At 32.6% G+C, this 25,238-nt stretch overlaps 1 protein-coding gene across 1 annotated transcript in view; it reads left to right on the top strand.

Annotated features, from left to right (window-relative positions):
* LOC140448535 (synaptic vesicle glycoprotein 2C-like) overlaps positions 1-9,355 on the top strand; it is an 86,380-nt gene extending 77,025 nt beyond the window's left edge. Inside the window, exon 11 of the mRNA XM_072541618.1 lies at positions 9,145-9,355. Coding sequence (XP_072397719.1) covers positions 9,145-9,200 — 56 coding nt within the window. The 3' untranslated portion in view covers positions 9,201-9,355. The remainder of the gene's footprint in view (positions 1-9,144) is intronic.
* Positions 9,356-25,238: the final 15,883 nt, after the last annotated feature.

The raw sequence follows: 25,238 nt of genomic DNA, 5'->3' as shown, positions 1-25,238 counted from the left end.
GACATTAAAACAAGTGCATCTGAATAAATTGGCCGCCTTTAAATTTTGATATTACAAAAGAATCCTACGAATATCATGGACTCAAACAATATCAAAAGCAGAAGTTACTAAAAGAATAGGAAATGAAGCTGAAATAATATTGATTATCAAAAGAAGAAAACTTGAGTACTTGAGCTATGTTATGAGAAGGCAAAGATACTTATTATTGCAGGTTATTATGCAATACAAAATTCGAGGAAAGCGAATAGTTTGAATGCAGTAGTGCAGAACTATTTAGAGCGGCAGTCAACAAGGTCCGCATAACCATGATGATTTCCAAACTTCAATAGATGATGGAACTTAAAGAAGAAGAACTATCTAAATCTGATTACTTTAACAAGAGCTTCATAGATGTTATATTTCCGTTTTAATATCAGAGCTCCACCATATCCCATTTAAGCAACTTAAAATTCAATTAGGTTTGTTTAGTTGCAACAAGTTATCATATCATTTTATAATATGTCCTAGTTTTCAGCAAATTTTAACGTATAAATATATTTTTCTCTACCGTCGATCGCCAATCGATTACATTTTTTTCTAGTGCGGTATATACTTGAAGTACTTCTCACCCTATAATTATGTTTTAAATTATCTTACAAAATAACCCTGTCCGCCATTTGTAAATCATAAAAAATATAACATTCTGAACCGCTTATCCTTTTTTTGTAATAGAGCTCACAAATATCTTGATCCATCTTATGATACATATCAGCTACCTCGAATCTAAGTAACAAGGCATGGGTAGATATACAAGATTATTCATCTCACCTGATATTCAATGAATGAGAGCGAAGCACAGAATGACAAAGAGACTTGTTATGTAAGAGATCTCGCTTAAAGAGATAAATTCAAGCTAAGAGAGATACAAACCACTATAATTCAGAATATAACATACCAGTAGAGATCACACCTATTATCTACATAAATTATTGGTTCGATCACGTGATTAAGATAATAAATTTACACCTTAAACAAATGAGTAAGAAAGTAAATTTACTTATAAAGTACAAAAAAATTAGTATGATATAATAACACGTGATTACGAACGTTAACCATTATTACAAAACGATTATAAGAATAATAGCTGGCCTTAACCAAATCCATATTCCATATCCCGGACAAGCTTTACCAATTTGGTGCAAATTTGAACTCTAAAGGGTACAATGCAAAAATGTGAAGACACCTAACAAATTGGGGGATCTAAATTGGACTAAAGAAATCTATTTTGGAAAGAGTTCTTAATTTTTTATATAAACACGAAATGTGGTTTATCATCTAAGGCGAAGACACAGACATGGTGATTTCTTTTTCTCGAGGTAGGCAAGTGTTCAAAGTTTAATTAAGGCCGATTCACATTATAGCTCAGGTCACGCTCCGCTCACGCTCAGCTCAAGTTTCGGTCAAGTATTCTTACACGCATCTTAAATGGTGCTATTCACAGTAAACACAACGCTCACGTTCCGTCCCGCTCTTTTGACCGCGGCGATTCTCCAGGAGAATAGTTTGATCGTGACTTGATCTGAGTGGAGTTGAGCGGCAGGGTAGTGTGAATTAGTAACAGTCAGGTGAAGGTACGATTTTTGCAGCTCGATAGATGACAGTTGATTGAATTGGTGCGCTGCTGTAAGGAATTGTACAACCAGGGAGATAGACTGTATTTTGATACGGTACATAAAATACGGTACAATAAAATTTATGTTTTGTCATTCGAAAGTACTGAAAAAATTTAGTTTCATCGTCATAGAGACCTTTATACAGAGTAAAAAACTACCCTTCTGTTTTCCTTGTTTTTAAAATATTGTGCACCCATATTCTTGGCTGTTTATTGGTTGACTGAAGCTCTTCTTCGTCCAAACATAAAGCAATGACAGCCAAATCACTGTTAGAAAAATCTTTAAACATGTTAAACAAATTTATATATGCAAAGAACTGTGCCTATTCTCTGAGTCCCGCCAAATTGAATAGTATACCGAAATTCTTGTTCGTGAGCGGAGCGTCACCTGAGCGCTTACTGTGAATAGTGTACACAATTCTTGATCGTGAGCGGAACTTGAGCGGAGCGTGACCTGAACGTCTAATGTGAATCGGCCTTTACCCATTTTCTATAATTTTACATTATTTCTTACAAACGCTTTATACAAAATATGGATAGTTTGTGCGAACTATCTAAAATCTACAAATACGATGTCATTTCTAAATGCGTCCTTAGTCTCTAAATATTTGTATTACAATTATATCCTTTTGGTAAATGCATGTCCTTACATTCTGCAAACATTACGATTGCGATTGGCAAGCATTTTATTAACATGTAATCAAAAAAAATGACCGCGTAGCTGAATACACTACTGTACATGTCTAGGCATTGACACAATGAGAAGATCGATGTCTACTTGTGACACTTCGTTCCAAGCAACTTGAACTTTATGAATTAACTGTATTAGAGTCTGTGAAGACAGTCTCCTTCCCATCATATCCCACACATGTTCTAAAGAATTTAAATCCGGTTAATGGAGTGGTTTGCCGAGCAATATGGGGGTACGCGTTCTCATGATTAAAAAGGACCTGTTGACGGCCGTCTGGATAAGGCAGTAAAGGGGTTTTCTAAGATGTCATTAACACAACGTGCAGCTGTCATACTGCCTCAAATAAACACAAGTATTGATCAGCTACCATAGGCAATGTATATACCAAACTATTACTTCAACTGTCCTGTGATCATCATGCATTCCTCAACAAAATCGCGATTCATCGCTAAATCCTATATTAGGCCAGTCTGTCACCCAATGCTGCTGATACCAATTCAAACGTTGATGACAGTGATCAAAGGAAGCACTAGTCGTGGAGGAATGAAACCAGTCCAAAGGCTGGAATGCAACGGTATATTGTACGCATATTAATAGTTCTACCTTCGACTCCACAAAGCAAGTAGTATAAAGCGCGTATTTTGACGCTCTATGGTACGCCTCACGTGACCAGTTGGTCTTCTTCGTATTCCTCTACCTTCATTTGTCCACACTCGCATAACCGTCATTGCCGTACAACTAAAACGACGGCCAATTTCACGATACGACAAACCCATATGGGGAACAATTATATCCCTGTCAAAATCGCAAACCTGGTCTTTGAACTCGAGACCTTTTCTTACACTGAATACAATTAGACTGAGGAATAATAAGTAAAAATTTCTATACCAACCGGGCCTTCATAAATATTCACAAAAAAAATTAATGATAAAACTTTATTTTTACAAAAAGTATAAAAAACAAAACATTTATACTGTTATCATGTATGCTTTAAATATAGTCATTATTCTGTTGTTAAAACATTGTGTAACAGTTCTAATGTTTTTTTTTTTTTTTTTTTTATTTTTATGGCTTCGGCAGTTTGCCATACAGCCAGTTACATGATCTTTTAATCTCATTAGGTACAGTAAAAAGTTTTTGAGCTATTTGCAATCGAATAGACTAAAATAGATAAATTTACAACATTTAACAAAAAGAAGAGAAAAAATATAAATAATACATACACATATAAATATATCCAAAAACATATACAATTAACATGGGTCACTCGTTTCACGTCCAGGGGACCATCAGGACATTATAATATATAACATACACAGGAGAACTAGGCAACGGTAAATAGGATTAAACATATAAAGGAGAGAAAACAAAGGTAAAAAGTAAAAACCAATTTTTTTTTTTTTTTTTTAACTAAAGAAAAATATTACATTTGGTCAAAAAATCGATTATGCAATCGTAAATTAATCTATTTTGAGTCGCTAGGGCAGATAAAACGTTAAACGGAGATTTACCGGTAATACGAACTATATTATTATATAATAAGGTGGATTCCAAATTATATTTGGCACAACCAAAAATTACATGATCTAGGTCACCTTCTACTCCACATTCCACACAGTTTTTACTCTCGATCACATGAATCCTTGCAAGATGAGCAGGAAAACAAGCATGTCCAAATTTAAGCCTAGATATGGTTGTTATATAACGCCTAGGGACATTATAAGTTCTGTGCCAATGTGCAACAGGGACAGTTGTGTGTAAAGAAGTGTATCTATTTGGGTTGGTAAAACAAAACTCAGACCATAGGTCACTCCATTTATATTTTAAAACTGCCTTGCGTGTAGCAACCAAATCAGAAATACTGGGTAGAAATTCTGTGGTATCCACTGAATAAATACTTAATTTGGCTAGTTGGTCCACATGTTCATTATGTTTAATTCCACTGTGTGCTTTGGCCCATATAAATATCACATTTTTTTTATTTTCCTTAAAGTGTTTAACTAATTTTTTAATTAATATTATGTAGGGATTGGAGTATGTGGTTGGAACAAGAGGTTGGTTAATGGCTGTGAGAACTGACATGGAATCTGAAACAATAATAACGGAGGAATCTCTGTTAGAAACAAAAAGTAGGGCTTGATATATGGCAATTGCTTCCGCACTAAATATGGAAATATTTGCTTTTAATTTGAACATTTTTTCTACCTTCTCCATGGGGATGTAAAAGGCAAATCCTGTACCGTCTTCTGATTTGGAGGCATCCGTGTAGATAGTACTGTAGTAATCCCAATTGGATAAGATGCTTGTTATAATGTTGTTATTTGCTCTTCCAGTGTTAACATAATTTGGTTTAATAAATTTAACGCTATAAAAAAGAGCTTCAAAATCATTTATATCTGTGTGTGATTTTAAATTAATAGCTTCATCAGCACAAACTGTGTTTTCTCTAAAAGCTTCACATAGGGTTGGAGAATTTTTCTTAATCCAATATTTCTTCGTTAAATCATAATTGTTTAAATTTGTTAATTCGGTATAAAGGAAAGTGTTCTGGTGTTTAATTTTCAGTAAAAATTTTTCGGCCAAGAAATGTCTTCTAAGAGAAATTGGAGGCTCACGTGCTTCAACATAAAGGGGCTCAATAGGAGTTGTCTTCATGGCACCAATACAGATACGCAAACACTGGTTTATAAATATGTTTAATTTGTTTAGTAAGTTCTTGCTGGCAGATCCATATAACCAACATCCATAATCTATGATAGAGCGAATGTAAGTTCTATAAAAAAGTAAGGAAGTCTGAACATCTGTTCCCCACCAAGTTTTAGTTGTCATTTTCAGAAAGTTTAGGCCTTTTTCACATCTATTTAACATATATTCTATGTGAAATTTCCATGTGAGCTTGTGATCCAGTATAATGCCCAAATATTTAATTACCTTTTTAAAAGGAATTTCTCGCTGTTTTACTATAAATGTTTCGATATTGGGAATATTATGTCTACTGAAAATGGTCACTGCTGATTTTGTGGCCGACAGCTGAAGGTGATTTTCTTCTAACCATATTTCTACAACGTTGTAGGTATCCATTAAAAATCCAAAAGCTTCATCTCTCTTCTTTGTTTCACAGTAAATGCAGAAGTCATCTGCATATTGGATGATCTTAAAAGGATATTTTTCCAACTTTAATTTATGTAGGTCAGCTGTGTATAAATTGAAAAGAAAAGGACTTAAGACAGCTCCTTGTGGAATTCCTGTGAAAACATATCTTGGGCCTAATAAATGGTTGTTAAAATCCCTGACATAAACATGTCTTTCTGAATATAATCCGATAATAGCATACACTATTGCCTTAGGAATGTTAAAATCAATTATCATTTTTTTACTCAAAATATTTAAGTTTAAGGTGTCATATGCTTTCTCAATATCAATAAAAATTGTTGGAAGAAAGTTATTTCTAGAGAAATTATTTTGAATATTTGTTACTAAGGTTGTAAGTGCATCTAGCGTACCCACTCCTCTTTTGTATGCAAATTGACAGGGCGTAAGCAGGTCTTTTTTATGTAGCCACCATTCCAGCCTATGTTTTATCATACGTTCAAAAGTTTTTTGCACACATGATAGCAGAGAAATTGGTCTATAAGAATGGGCCAAGTTAGGGTCTTTACCTTGTTTAGGAATCGGTGTGATTATAATTTTCCTAAAATCTTCAATGCACTCACCTGCAAGCATCTCATCAAAAATTTGTAGAAGAAAACTTTTTGCTATAATTGGTAGGTTCTCTAACATCGGATACTTAATTTGATCAAAACCCGGGGCAGTACTTTTTTTATTTCTTAAAGCATAATTTAGTTCATTAATGTGAAAATTATTTGCCAAAAAATGTTTTTTATCTAAGATCGTATGTTCGATATTTACAGTGAAAGGAACAGTCTGGGGAGCTACATGATTAAAAAACTCATCTATTAAATCATCATTATGTGGCTTACCAATGTTTATTGTTTTACGATTCATTTTTTTTGCTTGTTTCCATATCATGCTAGTTGGAGTATTTTTGTTGAGATTGGAACACCATTCAATCCAACTTTTTTTAGCTTTTTCTTTTAATGTTCGTTTAGTAAGTGCCATGCATTTTTGGTATGCAAGAAAATTATCTTTTGTGGGGTTTTCTTTGTATACTTGCAGTACATGTTTCCTTTCAGAAATTATGTTGTCACATTCTGCATCCCACCAAGGTGAAGGTGTTCGATTTTTGCACTTAAACGGTCTGTATTCTTTTAAAGTTCTTTGTGCCGCATTATTTATACAATTGATTAAGAATGCATATTTTTCTTTGGTGGTTGGATATTCTGCATCAGTAAAGTTATAAAAGTAGTCTTCCACAAACTCTTTATATTGTTCCCAATTAGCTCCTTTTAGGTTCCATCTATATCGCGGAATTGTGATGTCCTGCGGAATTTGCTGCCTTGCAAGAGTTATTTTTATCATAAAATGATTCGATCCAAGTGTGTCAGAGTAAACTGCCCAATCTATATCACTAGCTACGTCCGAGGAGCAAAAGGTAACATCTATCATAGAATCATTGCATCCTGGCCGGGTAATACACGTGGGTTCGCCAGTATTCATAACTACAAAATCACAATTATTGCTTGCTTCAATGAGTTGTTTACCAATAGAATCGTTTTTATGGGATCCCCAAGTAGCATGATGTGCGTTAAAATCCCCACCGATAATACATGGAGTTGAAAACTGCGAAAAAATATTTACCCAATCAGTTGTGTTGGTTTTAATATCCGGTGACCTATAAACGGAAATTATACTTAAAGTTTTATTGTTGAATTTGATATTAATACCACAAACAAGAAGATCGACATTAAAATTGGAAACTATGCTTAATTCTAGGTGTGAAATCGACTTTTTGACCAAAATGCAAATTCCTGAAAAACCATCTTGTCTATCTTTACGAATTACATTATAACCTACGAAACTATATACTTTTTTGGGTTTAAACCATGTTTCACTTATTATTGCTACATCAATATTATTATTTACAAGATAATGCATTAGACTATTTTTATTCGAAACAGCAGAACGTGCATTCCACTGACAAATATTTAATGTCTTTGGTAATGGAGTGAAGGTTACTTTTTACATGTGTCCTCCAACACTTTATTTATTCCTGTTTGAATTAAATCATTATTCAAATTTTTGATATCTTCAATGGTATGAATACCTTTTAAAAATTCAACTATAAAATCTGCAATTGACTTTACAATGTTTTTGTTATTTAAATTTTGATAATTAGGTGGATTATTATTTCGAGGCAGTGGTTGATTAGGGCCAAACTGAAACGGAAACATCGGTTGTGGAGGAGGAGTGTCATTAGAAATTCGACGTTTTTTATTGCTATGGCCGGTAGGACTTCGTGTAGGATGGGTGGGCAAAACGTAATTGCTATTATTCTTAAAATTTGAGTGTAAAAGGGAGTTAGAATTTCCAGACTTAGATTCAATCGCTGGTAAAGGCGGAAAATTGGAGTTGGATAAAATAGAAAAACTATTATTTACAGATATACCAGAATAAGACATTTCACAATATTCTTTTGCCTCAATAAAGGAAATATTTTGTTCAACCATAACATTCTTAATTTTACGTTGTTTTTCATAATGAGGACATTTTCTTGAAATAGAAACGTGGTCATTTGTTTTACAATATAAACAGCGAATTTCTGAATCGTGACAAACATGATTTTCAGCTTTTACATTACTACACTTAATACATAACTCTTCAATATTTTTACATTGCCTAGAAATGTGACCATAGCGTAGACATCTGAAGCACTGTGTAACTCTGCTAAAAAACCGCTCCACCGAAAAATATACACTATTTATTGAAATATAATTAGGTAAAGTGTTCCCTTCAAAAGTTACAATAATGGTTCTTTTGGGGACATACTGTATATCACCATCCTTTTCTATTCTACGATGTGTACGTTTAACATCAAGTACTGTTGAAGGAGATTTTATGTTATCTAAAATATATTTCGTATCGAATTGAGTATCAATATCTTTTATCAAACCCTTAATTTCTAATAAATGATTTGGTATAAACGCTACAAGATCATTTTCTGATAAAAGAGGATTGTTTACTAAAGCATTGGCATCAGAACATGTTTTTAGACTAACTTTTATTCTATTTTTTCCAACAGATCTAATTTGGTTAATATTGTTAACATTTAGTTTTTTGTGTAAGATATCTCCCACAAATAAGGGATGAAGACGGCCGGCATTTTCAATATTTTTTCGTTCGATAAAAACACAAATATTACTCAAATTATACTTATCTCCATTTCTTAGATTAAAAACTTTAGGTGTTTTATTTTGTTTATAAATATCCTTTTCTTTATCACTAATGACCTGACGACTGGTTTCAGCTGTTGTCTCAGAACTTAAAGTGGTATCCATGTCTTGTACGGGGACCGATAAATAATTTTCTGACTCCGCATCACTTTTAGAGTTATTTGCACTCATTGTCTTGTTAATATATACACCTAACGGCGTCTTTCTTTTTAAAGCTTCCCCCATTTAGGGGGGAGCTATTTACACTCCGTACACGTTAACCACCGTACCACTCCGTTGGCTACCTGAATGGGAATCTTGAATACTTATTAATTGTAATATAACTAATAAATACTGTTTAATATACACACAATTATTAAAAACTAATAGGAGAACTTTTAATTATCAATTTTAACTTTGACAGTTATTTGACGTATGAGTTCTAATGTTACTGATCATATTTTCATTTTTAGCAATATGTTTTGCAACTATTCTATATCCCAATACCGAAAATAAAGAACTGGAGTAAGCTTGAGATCAACCAATAAGAGAAAGATAGATTATCTTAGATGTTTTAGGGATATTATTATATCAGATGCTGTTTTAAATGTACTATTTATTGTAAATAAATATTTTTTTATACTTTATGATGAGATATTACGTTGTTATTTCTTATTTAAATGAATAAATTAATATTTTTTTTTAATAAATCTAGTTTTGTTTGTGTTTTATTTGTGTTTCAATAAATAAAGTTAGTACGTGCATAATCGAAGCAAATAGCAGCACTGTTCAAAGTAAATGCCTCGTTCAGGTGCTACAGTTAAAGCCACGTACAAAGACCGCTTTGCCATTTAATGTTGATAACTTTATTACTGGAAGACCAAATAAACTAAGATATATTTTATAACACCTTTGTGTATAACATTTTACTGCTCTATTATGTCAGCGCTGCTCAACAAGTTTTCAATTTATTTTATTGAAATAGGATTTATGGAATATAGTTAATATATCGTATTAATACAGTGAATTTATTAACGAACATGTTATAATGATTTTTGTTTGATTTTTGTGACGTATAAAGAAAGTTTATCAAATAATCAAAGTTATGCCTTTGCAAGAACATATTGTTATTAGAAAAATTAGGTTCCATCCACACGTATCATTGCAAAATGACTCATGTTATCTAAACAAAGAAATATGTATTGCGGCGGCGATATCTGTGAAGATCGTTTTACCATTATCATTATATATTACGTTTTTGTTGATGGTTAATAACATATATAAATCAAGTTTTCGTTACTTTTGTTTTGGCGGTACTTTTGAAGAGCAATTTTGTATTCTTTTACAGCAGTTGCACAACGTTCATTCCACCAGGGTGTTAATTTTCTTGTAGGAGTTATTATACTTCTTTCTACGTAAATGTCAGCAGTGAATATAATGCATTCGTTAAAATTATTTACATCATTATCTATATTTTCAGAGAAAAAATTTGATAAAATGGCCGGTCTACTTCAGTTCTGAAACTTGCCCAGTCAGCATTAGAAATCTTCCACTTTATTACTGTTTCTGGTAATTTTTCTTCATTATTTGTTATCAGCATGGGAAAATGGTTACCATCAAATATATCATCTGAAACATTCCATGTTAGAGAAGGATGTATTTTGATAATCACATAGACTTTGGAATCTCAGGTCAATCTTTGAGAAACTTCGTGTCAAAATATTGAAATGAGTGTTGGAACCATTATTTAGAAAACCAGTATCGGTAATATTTACTATGTTCTATACATCTTTTCCTCTACCGTACGTAGTTTGTGAACCCCATGTTATTTTGTGGGCATTAAAGTATCTGACAATTACAAATGGTGCTGGAAGTTGAAAGATTAAGTTTACTAGTTCAGCTCCAGTAGGTTTGTAACTCGGTGGGAGATATATATATATATATATATATATATATATATATATATATATATATATATATATATATATATATATATATATATATTATATATATATACTGCAAATAGTTATTCTTTTAGTGCACCATACTGTTACTGTGATTGCTTCTAGCTTTGTAACTATAGACAAATGTGTTGAATAGACGTCTTTTTCGACAAAAAGTTAGGTTCCTCCAATTGCTCTGAGGAGGCATTATGTTCTTACGTCATGATATCCTTCATAACCCCTAAGATCAATATTATGATTTTGTTTGAAATTGGTTTCTTGCAGATATAATATACTTAAATTGGTGTCGCTGATAAGTTCTTGAATTCTTTCTAAGCGGCAAAAGAATCCGTCACAATTCCATTAAATAAGTATGAAAGTTGTTAGTGATTGGATTTTTCAGAATGCTGTGAATTTTTGGTTGGATCATCATCGTCAGAAGTATCATCATTGTCTAATTCTGAAGGTAATTCCTTTTTGAGCTTCTTTGGTATTCTTGTGAATTTATTTTTTAATGATCTTAGGGTTAGGTATGGATAAATTGCATAAATGCCAGCTAAAAGTGAATTAATGTCAGAATATTTTTGCTGCACTTCTATTGTTAAGTAACTACTTGACAGGGCGTTCTCAAGAAAGGCTATGAGATAATCTGGTGGAGTAGAAAAGCTTTGGAGGTTGTTGGTATAAAGATCTTTGATTATTTGCTTTGGTGCATCTGATATTTTGGATTTATCTGTTAGATCCATTTTTGACTTCTTCTTTATGTATTTTGTGCTTTTTTCTATCAAGTCTTTAGAAGCAGTGCTCTTCTTTGTCCTTGTATAGGTTCATCAGATAATTATTTTAAAGTAGTAGCTGATGAGGTTTTTGTTACTGATGGTTGTTCACCGGCAGACTAAGGAACATTAGTGTTTTGGCAATTTGTACAACTTGCAGCTTTATAGCTAGTTTGCTTACAAATAAGGAATTCCATTCTATCAGTAGATAAAAATATACGGTAAGGTGTGGAATCGAATTCAATGACTAGTGAGGTCTGAAGCTTATAATTTTCACTAGGTGGAATTATATATACTTGTCTTCGAAATGAGAAGATGTGGCTATATTCATCTCCTTGAATTCCAGCTTTTAAGAAAGAGACGGGAAAAGTGAGTTTCAAATTAAGGCCGTTTAAAGCATTTTCTACGAGATCGTGAGTAATTGAGGGACAGAATTCGAAATTATAATACGTTTTGCTGGAGTAACTAATCTCCCAATAGGTAGGTCTGGATTGTTGACTTTAATAATGAGATTGTTGGTAATAAGCTGCTCAACAAGTTCAACTTTGCTTGGTATATGCAGATACGGTTATTCGAGATTTTAGAAGCAAATATTATATTTTTAGAGCCAACAATATCACCAGTAGATTAAACATAGTCTAATAGTTTTAAGTTTTCTTTTGAGTGATAAATAATAACTTGCTCCTTTTTAGGGAAGGAAAGTTTGGGTCTAGATTTCATCGGAGCAACATAAGATGTGGGTGTTGAAGATTTGGTGTTACTGGATGTAAGCATTGCTGTGGTATTGGCTGTAGATGTATTATTCATAATTTTATTGCTTTTGTAGTGAAAAGCAGTGGAGTGATCAAGATTAATGTTTATATTACTCCTAGAATGTCTTTATATTGCAAAATGTGTTGCCTATATGGGTTTGCCAAAGCCTAGAGCTCTTGTCAGAATTATTTGGTTTCTTATCAGTAGGTTGATAACAAAAAACTAGACAATTGTTCATAAACATTGCAATACTTGCTTGTTGCATGCAGCAATGAAGAAAATATCGCCAATCTGCACACAACTGTTTTTTATCACTATTTATTGTAAGTAAATACTAATAAAACTGGTATTTACGGTAGCAAAGTGCAAAAATCCAACATAAATTTTATTATCACCAAACTAACGAAACTTTTTTTTGGGTCTGCGTTAGATCAATAGCTTTTAAACTTACAGAGCAACTGCAAATAAAACATTTCATTCTCAAAAAGAAGGTTATGACTGGTTAATTTCATTTTTGAACCGTAACTAGAATTTGGCTGTTGGAAAATCAGAAGAATTCTCAAAAAATAGAACAATAGGGATGAATAAAGAAGTTGAGTATTTTAATCTGCTAGAAAGTGTGATAAAGGACAATGAACTGATAGACAAGCTTGCCAATATATTTTTTAACATATATGAAATCGATCTAAAGCTTAACAACCATCCTGGAGAAGTCATTTCTGTAGGGGATTCGAAAAATGTCAACTCAATAACTTCAGGTGAAAAAGGTGAAACAATAACTGTTGCCAGTTGCTTCAGTGGTAAGGACCACTGCCTTCGCGATGATATATTTGTTTTGGCATAGCACAATCACAATACACAACAATAATTAGTTTCTAAAGCTATTAATCTAAATTTAATATGTATTTATAAATAAAATTTATTAATATATATTATATTATGATCAAATTGTGTAAGAAATCAAAACATACACAAAATTCTTACTCTAAAAAAGCGACAACACTTTATACACTTTTGCCACACGCTGAACTGTCAATAAAATTTGAAGTATTCCCGTATCAGTTGCGTACAATTGTCTGATCTATGTAATTAAAATTATTATTTTGTGGGATATTAGACTTAAAGAGTTATTTCATAAAATTTATATTATTAATAATAACAAATGTTTTTGGTTATTTAATCAATATAATTATAAAATTCCCAATATAATGATGAATTTTATACAATAAATTTTTCTGATTATTGTACTATGTTGACGCCTATGAAAGATCGAGCAGTTCCGTATGGGTTTCGTATTGTTAGCTGTGTTAGGAAAATTTGAACTCTAAGGTTGACGTTCTGGAAATTTTAAATATAAGTGACGTCACTTTATATAAATTTTGACGTGCAAGCATTTTTATATGGAAAATGCTATATATGAGACAAATTAAAAATCATTCAGGAACCAAATATTTATCTGGTTGGACAAAACTTGGACGGCCATTATCGGGGAAATGCCCAAAAAAGTGCATCTGGCAACCAACTGAAATAGTTCCATTACTAATTTTTCACCAATTTTATTTATTAGTCTCAATTTTTGAAAAAATGTGTCAGCGGTCGAATACGACATAGGCGACATACTTATTCCCGTGGTGCCAAGCGGTCGTTCGGGCGGTCGTTCTGTTCATGATGAAACTTGTCGTGTATTCTTGCGCCGAGTGGTTGCTTTGACTAATATTTCATTAGTAGTGGTTTGATTGCTAGTAATACAACGTGCTTTTATTATTTTTAAAGTTATATAATAGTAAAAACAATTATGTCTTGAAGTAAAGTGGGAAGTTGCGGTAAAGTAATGGTTGGTATGGTTTCGGAAAACAATTACCGTTCAGGTAAGAGATAAGTTTCCTATCATATTTTCATACGTAAATAATTGCATATGATTACTATTTGAAATGCTTACATAATAAGCAAAATAATGTACTGAAAAATACACTTTTATTTATTAGTATATATTAGTAGAGAAAGAAATATGCCTTATTGTTATTGAAAGATATACAGACAATATAGATATATAGAAAGATTTATAGGCAAAGCTTACAAAGAGTCTGAAAAAAAAACAATAACTAATACAATTTACTAAAATTATAAATCGCCAATATAAATAAAAAATAATGAAGTAAACAAAAACAATATATTGCAAAGTATAAATAAAATGCAAATTGCATGATTTACCTTAGGTTAGAACCTATGAAAATTTTTGAAAATTTTACAATTACAAAAATTTTTTTTCTTTCTTACCATCCAGCGATGAAAAAATTGCATATAGCTCCGATGGGTTAGAAGCGGAAGCAGAAAATTATTTGAGTCACTTTCCAGCCAGGATAACATTCCCAAAAAAATACACTCTTCGGGTGAAAATTCAAAATATATTGTAGAACTGCAACCTCTAGAATCGAACAGTGTTATTTCCTCGGAAATATTAGATAACTTTTTTCAAATTACAATCGATCAACAATGGCAACAAAACATATTATCATCTAAGCAAAATGAAGATCACCAAATCCAGGAAAATTCTGCTAATGAATACGAACAACTCTTACGGAAAAAACCTATTGGCAATCACAATATTTCAACTATTTTGCGAAAACTGGAATACAGGCAAATTACGATGCAGCTATTATAAAAAATTGGTACCCCTATAATTGTTTTTGAATTTTCGGTGACGATGAAGTTATAGATGAAATGGTTAATCAAACTAACTTATATGCCACCCAGATTTTGTGGTGCGATAATGATGATATCAGTATGTAATATTATTATTAATCTAATTTATTGTTTTTTATTTATTATTAAAGGTTCTATTTATAACACTTACAAATTTATTAAAGTCTTTATTACTAATTTATTTCACAATATTTATTTATCGCGTACAATTATATTTTCGGACTCAAACTAACTGTTCTTCAAAAACTTTCGTGTTTATATATAAAGCACCGTTAAACTAGACTCTCGTCGAAGGATGTCGACCTGACCCTTGGCGAAAAGACTGGAAGGTCACGCCATACTGGTTTTATTCGGTCTAGGGAGACCCGTCGATCTTCTTAGTAGAAAATACTCGAATGAATAAGGATATTAGTAATAAATATGTTTACAGTTTTGAGTCATATGATGCGTCATTATCTATCGTAACAAGTAACTAATGTAGACTACATCGATGGGTTCCAACCAACAGAAAAGAATTGATAGAGTTTGTTGGCCTTGTGGGTTATATGAGAGTTGTGAGGCTGCCTTCTATAGATAAATACTATAGCACTGACATCTTCTACAAAAATTGTATGGTTTCGAAAATTATGCCTAGGAACCGATTTCAGCTCCTAAGAATGTGGCACTTATCCGATAATATCACGTGTCCAGATGGCGACCGCTAAATGATTGCTAGATAAACATGTTAAAAACTTCTAACCAGTTTATACACTAGGGCGTATATTCTGTATTGATGAGTCTGTTATTCCTTTCCAAGGTCTGCTAGTAATGAAGCAATAATAAGTATGCGCTTAAGCTTTCCAACTTTGAAGTGACAATGGCTTCACATGGAATATAAGAATTTATGTAGTTAATGAGAAAAATAAAGGTACCGCTGCTGTACCAATAAATGTAGTGATTAAGCTATCAGAACGCCTTTTAAAATCCAGACGTACGATAGTAGCTGATAACTACTATACAAGCCTCAAATTAGCTATCATTTTACTTGGCAAGGAGATGCACTATATTGGGACCCTAAAAACAAATCATCGTGAAAACCCAAAAGTAATAAATAAAAAATTTAAAAAAGGGGAAAGGTTTGGGTTGTAAAACGAGAGAGGAATCTGTGTTTTGAAGTGAAAGGATAAAAGAGATGTCTTGTTACTATCTACTAAACATACTACCGAAAGTCGGGAAATTCAAAGACGAAGTGGTGTTGTCGATAAACCTCAGGCTGTAATATACAGGAAGCTCGCTATGGAAATTCTTCTTGATATACCACTCGCTATATATATCTCACATTATTTTCAACCAACTAGCCGATAAAAAGATGAAAATAACTGAATTTAGAGAGCATGCAATAAGGTCGCTCCTAAATTATAAAAACCACATTGAGCCAGAATGATTCTGACAGGAAACAACAACAAATAGGAACTACAAGGAGATCGATGCAAATTCATACTTTGGTGAAAAAAGAATGACCCTAAGATAAAATAAAAAAAAGTGTAAAAATTGTTATAAAGAGAAGAAACGGGGAAACATAACAAAAAATCGGGTCAAAAAAGTAGTAACTTACTGTGACACTTGTGAAGGTCAACCACACCTTTGTTTAGATTGTTTCAAAAATCATTCCAAATAACCGATAATTTTTAATTTCTTTCATGTTATTTAACTTTTGTATGTCTTTTAGTTTGTAATGAATATTTTTTTACGTTTGTATATTTTTTACTCAAAATAAAGACATGTCAAAATTTCGATATCATTTCAGTTGTAACAGTCGTTACTTTTATTACAATTTATATTAAAATAATAAACAATTTATATTAAAATAATTTCAGAGATGTAGTATGGGTTGCCTAACTTTAAGTGATCATTTGCCCATTAAGTGTGTATTTTTAATAATTTAAGTTGTCACTCTGATCTAATTTGGTACCATTGCGAACCAAAGAGATGAAATTGGCTCTTCTTGGTTAATTAACTGTGAATTAAAATTCACTTTTGATCGAGAGTTTGAAGTGGTACACAGGTGGTAGTTAGCGAAAGAAAATCCAATTAATGCATAGAATTTCCTTCACTTCAAGAAGTTAAATATTCTAAGTATAGCCATAACAATTTAATTGACGGTGTTTTCGGAAACTCGGGAGGTTGAAGTGAGATTTCTAGCACGGAATTGATTAGCTATCTGGTAAATAATAATTTTTTTTATATTATAAAAACTAACTTTTGTTCCCACATACTTAAGGTATTCAGAATGACCTTGGGTCACGAATTCAAGTATAGTATGGCCGCTTACAATCATTCCGGCATGAATCTGATTAAAATTCTGAATTTTCCGTAAATTTCTAACATCTATTACAATTTCCACAGATATTTTAATGAACATTAGAGTATTTTATCCATATCCTATTATTCAGATTTATTATTTCATATTTTAATATAGTATTTTGTTCAAGGCCATTATATTTTTACTCTATGTGAAGCAAGTGTAACGAGTCCGTTACTTAAAGAACCATTTACCTTTTTGTCACTGGAATCCTTTAATTTAATTATAAATTAAATTCATTTTTGAAATATTCTTAAACCAAATATTTAAAACTCCAGTAAAATTTTATTTTCGAAAGTTGGCATTAAATCCCGCCCTCTGTCTAAGACTCTGAAAGTACATCGTTTGTGACAGCCGTAGCACCAGATCGCCACTTGTTGCTGGAATCTCGTCGAGTTAACATCGTTGTTCAAGGCGGCTGTAGGTGCCATTTTCATGTATTGGGTTTAAGTTTATTTTTTATTTTTTTTGTGGAAAAGCTGTTGTGTTGGAAGAAGCCATTTGTTATTTAGTTTTTTTGTGAAAGTACTTTAATTTTGGACCACTTCAGCCGGTAAGTTTAAAGTTATAAATAAATTATGTGTAAAAACATGTCATATCATCCGCCATTGTTAGTGAAATTCAAATCTATTTTAATCCGCTCTCGATATATATTGTTATCTATCTATCTATCTATTCTATCTTATATATGTCCTATTTCACTTATTTCATTAATACCTAAACATATTACAAGATTAGATTTTATCATTATCTCAAACTTTATTTCTTTCCCAAGATGAAAACCAACAATTATCTATTTCAATTCCATACCGTTTAAACCGGCTAATATTTCTTTTTTTCTATTCTATAATATATATAGACCATGCTTTCTGAAAACCTATCTATTTAATATATCCTATAAAACATTGTCATACCATCCCAAGGTTATTTTTTACAGAAAAACAATATAGTTTTTATTTCAATTTAAAGCAACCTGTTGACCTTTCCTGGTTTTTCTTTACTTTCTTGTATGAACAAAGGACTTGGAGTAACACAACTGTTTTTTTAGCCTACTTACGGATTCCAGTGCAAGTCAGGGAAGAATACTTATTTTTTTTTGTATGGAGAATTTATTAACACAAGGGGAAGAGGAATTTTAAGTTTATGGGTTTTATTAAGAAGAATTTGATGGACTTGGTTTAAAGTACCTTTTTTTTTTATATGGAATCCAGGTTTGGAGTAAATTTACCCACCTGCAACTAGTTCTTCACCAGAGGACCTTCCAGGGAAACCTACGGAAACTGGCAGGAAGAACTTAGTTTTATCTTTTTGTTTCTTGTTTAAATATCTTTAATAACATTACATCCTCTTCAAGGTTTTAACTTTTATATCATTAATAATAATTACATTCACTTTTCCTAAAACAATAGTCAGTACAAGTTAATTAAATTATTTATTGTCTCCCAAGGGATGAGATTTTGACTCTCCCTTGAATCTCTCTTCATCAGGTTATCGTGTGCACACCTATCCGGAGAGTTTCATTTCATTTCATTACAAACTTAAACATTTATTAAACGAAAACTAAACTATTATATTAGTGAGTAGTATTTTATATTTATATTATCTTATATTTTTATTTTATATTATTTATACATAATTATTGAGTATAACCTCTGTCAAAATTTAACATTAATAGGTACATTAGGGGGGGAAATTGTTTATCATTATATTCTGGGATTTTACTGTAAATATAGATAAGTTAATTGTATATAAGAGGTGATGGGTCATATATAAGTGTTTAAAATAGTCTGTACATAAAATTGGTATTTATTAAAGTTGGGTTAAAACAATTCAATATTTCAATCAGTACCTATCTTTCATATTTCAGCAATACAAGATATCTCGGAAGAAAACATCTAACTTCCTGGCGCCCAAACATTCAGTAGAGCAACTTTAGCTTTCATCCGTTTATTTCTTGGTGGTTTTCTTGTCATTAGTTCTTATATCTTACGGTCTCTGTAGGGCATGCAAATTGGCCGAATCCCTCTTTGAGTGTCGAGTGGTCATTCTCCTGCATAGTCGCTAGCCAGCATTAATTTTATTATATTTTAAAATTCATATATGCCCTTTATTTATTTCTTTTACATAATTTATTTCTATCTAATCTCTTCCATCTTCTGTTATTCCACATATTAGTTCGTTGGTGTATAAAGGTACATTTTAGAGTTTACCCTATTTCTACACTGCACATTTTTGCTACACATTCCTCATTTTCGTTACATTTCACTCTTTCATCAAGATTTGTTACAGTCAAATTTCTTGTTACATTACACAGTTTTGTTACATTGGCGCCCAACGTGGGGCCTTTTCTCAGTTCAGACCGTACATTCTGTAGTATATTTCTCTTTGCAAAATATTCTTTATTATTTCTAATTTGTTCCTGTTGCTCTTTGTTCATTTTTTTTTAACTTCCTTATTTATTTATCTTTTCTTATTAGATTTACATTTATAGGTATACTTGTATTGCTGCAGTTTACTTATATTCATATTTAAACCCTCACCTTCTTAATCATTGTGTACAGTTAACAATCTATTTTACTATTATTGAACTATAAGAATTTAATAATTTAGATATTACTATTTTTATATATATATATATATATATATATATATATATATATATATATATATATATATATATATATATATATTAGCCAATATTGGTGGGTTTTTATATTCAATTATTTGTTAATCATATACTTGTTGAAACCATTGTGTGTTGCTTCAAGGATTGTGTTATATTTACTTAACTTTACTTAACCATTTTAAAATTTTTGTGAATAACTTTAGATTATTCTTGGATTGATTTTGTGGTGTGTTGTTATATATTTATTTAGATATATATTTTTTTAAACCTTAGATTATTCTTCGATTGATTTTGTGGAGTGGTAATACATTATTTCCTTTGTCTATTCCTTTATTCATCTATTTTTTTTTTTCACAATGTCTGCATTCAAGGTAGAACATTTATTAGTCAAGGAATTAGATTATGAGTTGAGAATTAGGGACATCAATATTGATGAGTCTGCCGTGATGTGGATTTAAAACGCAAACTATTGCGTGGAGCTTTAAGGCAAGAAGAAGGAAACAGAAGCTTTCGACAAATTTCTGCCACAAGTATTCCTTTTCTAGAGCAGCAAGAAGAGATTGATGAGACTGTGGATGATTTGGCTAAAAGGATATCCGATTTTAGAGGGACTGTCCAAGATAGCCTATACTCCAGGCTGATATCACGTCTAGCTCATGTCTCAGGCCGTGTTCATTTATTGTCGTGTTCGAATGAGGAGCAGCAATCTTATAAACGCTCAATTTCAATCCGAATTCTTAGCCTAGAGGGTGAACTTGATTCACGAGTAAATCCAATTGCTACTTCAACTCCTATTTCTTCTGTCCAAGCAGCTAACTCATTTCTACACCCCAAACCTGTTCAGGTACATAAATGGGGCATTACATTTTCTGGTGAAGGTCATTATGACCAAGTAATTTCTTTTTTGGATAGGGTGGAATGTCTTCGAGTATCGAGAGGAGTAAGTGAATATGATCTTTTTGCAGCTTCTGCTGAATTGTTTACAGGCGCAGCTTTTGCGTGGTTTAGAAACAACCGCAATGATTTTTCTAATTGGTCTGATTTGGCTCAGAAACTTAAATCTGATTTTCTTCCATATTCATTTCAAGATGACCTTCTAGACCAAATCAAAAATCGTAAACAGAAGCCAAATGAGTCTGTTACGATGTTTATCAATAACATTTTGGGTATGTGTAGTCGCCTTGAGACTCCTCTAACAGATTCTGCAAAAATTAAGATTATTCTGAAATGTCTATTGCCTTTTTATCACCAACAATTAGCTTTAGTAGACATCACCAGTATAGCAGACATCACCGAGAAATGTAAACGTTTGGAGGAAACTTTATCTTGGTCTTCTCAACCTCCCACCACTTCCAAACACTCTTCTGACTCTTTCGGTCACCAAAATCCTTTTAGACACCGTTCTTGGCAATCTAAGGGCCCTGAGCGTAATATCTCAGTTGTAAGTTCTGTAGTGTGCTGGAATTGTCGTGAGTCTGGCCATACTTTTTATGATTGCGGCATCCCTCGTACCCGTATTTCTGCCACGGTTGTGGTAAAGAAAATACCCTCAAACGCAATTGTTTTAGGTGTTCGGGAAACGAACGATCGGAGGTCCGTCCCCTGAGCGTTTCTCCGTCCACACCCCCATCAGGGAATCAAACCGTTACATCAAACGAAATCACTGGTCCAACCACGTCAAACCACCCAAACCCACCTTCCAGTCGGAAAGGGAAAGGGGTTGTTCCAAAAAAACCAACACACACCACACCAAGTCATTCCAAGAAGTAACTTCTCAATATAATACATTTGATTCGCATAGATTATCTTCCCCAAATATCTTCCCAAATTTTAGTAATAAACATAATAGTAGCAGTGTAGTAGTTCCAGTATCTATACCAGAGTCTACCACAATTCAGGAGGATTCTTTTATTTCTGATTCTTCTTGTTTGCCTATTGCATCCTCTGATTGTGTAGGTAGAGATAATAAGTTTAGTTTAGTACCATTTAAAATTTTTGATCAATCAGATAATAATTGTTTTGATTTGAATTCGTTATTAGTGAGAAAACATAATGATAATAGACCTTATCTTCCTATTAAGATTTTAGGACAATCTTGTTTAGCTCTTTTAGATAGTGGCTCGAACATTTCTGTGATAGGTTCACATTCATTAGCTTTACTGAAAAATGCTGAGATTTCTATTATGCCCATTTCTTCTCTGCAAGTGTCTACTGCAGATGGTACAGTTCAGTCTATTACAGGCAAATTTGAAACTGAAATCACAGTAGCAGATTTATGTAAACAAATTACATTCTATATTATTCCTTCAGTTCAGAATTCTATAATTTTAGGTATGGACTTCTTAAATGCTTTTAACAGCACACTAAATTGTTCTAATTTTTCCTTTTCTATTTCTCAATTTAATCTGTCCTTACTTAGTGCTATTCAGGATTTTACTAGTTTATCTAGTTCAGAACAAAGTCAATTAGAGAATATGATCTCTAAATTTACAACCCTTTCGTCAAAAGACAAATTAGGTCGTACATCCTTAATATCTCACACTATCGAGGTGGGAGATACCACACCTTTTAGACAATATCAGTATCCTATTCCTCAGGCTTGGCAAGTTGACTTGGAAAAGGAAATTGATTCCATGTTAGAGTTGAAGATCATTGAACCTTCCACGTCTTCTTACTGTAGTCCTTTGTGGTTAACCAAGAAAAAAGATGGATCTTTTAGGGTTTGCTTCGATGGTCGAAAGTTGAATAATATTACTACAAATCGGGATGCTTATCCTATTCCCCGAATAGACGTCATTCTAAGTAAACTCCAGAATGCTAGGTATATTTCTTCTATCGATCTATCTAAAGCTTTTTTACAGATTCCTTGAGTGAGGAAAGTAAAAAGTATACAGCTTTTGCAGTTAGTGGGAAAGGATTATTTCAGTTTGTCACTATGCCTTTTGGTCTTGTTTCAGCTCCTCAGACAATGTGTCGTCTGATGGACTTAGTCATTGGTCCTCAGTTAGAGCCCTATGTTTTTTATTATTTGGATGACATTTTGGTTGTCACTCCTGATTTTTCTCTTCATATGGAAATTTTGGATAAGTTGTTTTTACGTCTCAAAGAGGCTAATTTAACTATTAATTTAGATAAATGTCAGTTTTGTCGTCCTAGTCTTAAATTTTTAGGATATGTAGTCGATAGTAAAGGTTTAAGGACTGACCCAGATAAAGTTACAGCTATCAAAGATTTTCCTATACCTAAGACTACTACTCAAGTCCGTAGGATATTAGGCATGTGTGGATATTATCGTCGGTTTGTGCCGTCTTATTCTACTTTGTTGTCTCCACTTACAGATCTCCTTAAAAATAGGAAAAAAGGCCAAACTATTACATGGACCTCAGAAGCCGATGATGCTTTCCGGCGTATAAAAGAAGCTCTTACTAGTGCACCTGTCATGACATCTCCTAATTTTAAAGAGCATTTCTATCTCATGACAGATTGTTTCAACACTGCTTCAGGTGGTGTACTGTTTCAAATGAAGGATGGTTCGGAACATCCAATAGCTTATACCAGCAAAAAGCTCAATAAAGCACAGAAAAATTATTCCACCACAGAGAGAGAACTTCTTGCAATTATCCATGGTCTTGATGCCTTTCGGTACTATCTTGAGGGTCGTAAGTTTACTATCATCACAGATCATAGTTCTTTATTATGGTTACATTCCATGAAAAATCCGTCACAACGTTTGTCCCGTTGGATTTGTAGGCTTTCTGTCTTTGATTATAATATTGTTCATCGCAAAGCCAATGGTGTTGTGGTTGCAGATGCGTTGTCACGTACATTCGACATCAATCTTTTAGATCTGTCCACTTTATCTCCAGATAATTGGTATCGAAAGATGATTCATAATGTCACCCAAGAACCTACTAGATATCCTGATTTCAAGGTGGAGAATAATATCCTGTATAAACATGTAATCAGTCCAGTTGAGTCTTTATCGAATATGTCTGATTGGAAAATAGTAGTCCCAACAGCAAATAGGGATGAAGTCTTGAGAACTTTTCATGATGATGTGACATCAGGTCACTTTGGTTTTTATAAAACATTTAGTAAAATAGCTGAGTTATATTACTGGCCTGGTCTGCGCAACTCAGTTAAGAAATACATCTCTAGATGTAGAGTTTGTGCAACATGCAAGCCGAGTAACCTACCTCAAGCTGGATTAATGGGTTCGTTTAGGAACATTAATTTTTCTTGGCAAATGATCTCTTTAGACCTTATTGGACCGTATCCACGTAGTTATTCAGGTAATATGTATTGTTTGGTAGTTGTAGATTACTTCACCAAATTTCCTTTAGTTTGCCCTCTTCGTAAGGCTACAACTCCAGCTATTTTGAAGTTCTTAGAGGAGCAAGTGTTCTTACTATTTGGTATTCTCCAAATAGTATCATGTGATAATGGTCCACAATTTATTTCTAAAGCCTTCAAAGATCTTTTAAGTAAATATAAGGTCCAAAAGATATTCTACAATGCAGCTTATCATCCGCAAGCTAACCACACTGAACGTGTAAATCGTAGCATTGTTACTGCTCTTCGATCTTACACTTACACTGATCATAGAGCTTGGGATCAGTACATTCATTCAGTTGCTCAAGCCATTCGAATTTCTGTTCATGAAACCACTCAGTGCTCTCCAGCTTATGTTAATTTTGGTAGGCATGTTCCATTGTCAGGTGATTATTTCGGTTTAATTTCTGAAAATTCAACAACTCTTCCTCAAATTTCTGAGAAACTTCACCGTATGGAAGATCTCCAAAACTTACCTCCAATATTCGCTGACATTAGGAAGAAGTTGAAAGCTTCTTACCGTAGAAATCAGCATCAGTATAATTTGAGGAAACGAGATTTGCGATTTTTTGTGGGCGATCGAGTTTTGAAACGGAATTTTGTAAAATCAAATAAAGGTGATGCCATTTCTGCTAAGTTTTGTCAGAAATATGTTCCCTGTACTGTCGTTAGGGTAATATCTCCTTTAGTATATGAATTAAAAGACAATTCGACAAATAGACGAATTGGTCAATTTCATATAAAGGATTTACTCCCTGATAATACAACAGATGAGGCAACATCTTCATCTTCAGAGGAAGATTGACTTAATGTCTATTAAGCTAACCTATTCCTTTGATTGTTATTGTTTTGGCTCGGTTTGGTTACGATTTGATATTTTCTTAGGTTTTTGTTATTAATCACCAGATTTGATATATCTACAGCTTATACTTTGATTAGTATCTGTTTATAATTAGTTAAAATTACTAAGGCCATTAGAGTGTTTACTTATATTAGATGTTGCACTGGTATGGAACTAAATATTGTAGTGCTGCTATACTGTGCTATATGTTTATGTGTTGTATAACCTATGTTCCCATTTTGCTTACTTGTT

Source organism: Diabrotica undecimpunctata, chromosome 8, assembly GCF_040954645.1.
Source record: "Diabrotica undecimpunctata isolate CICGRU chromosome 8, icDiaUnde3, whole genome shotgun sequence".
NCBI classification, from domain to species: domain Eukaryota; kingdom Metazoa; phylum Arthropoda; class Insecta; order Coleoptera; family Chrysomelidae; genus Diabrotica; species Diabrotica undecimpunctata.
This window is presented reverse-complemented; position numbering and strand designations above follow the sequence as displayed.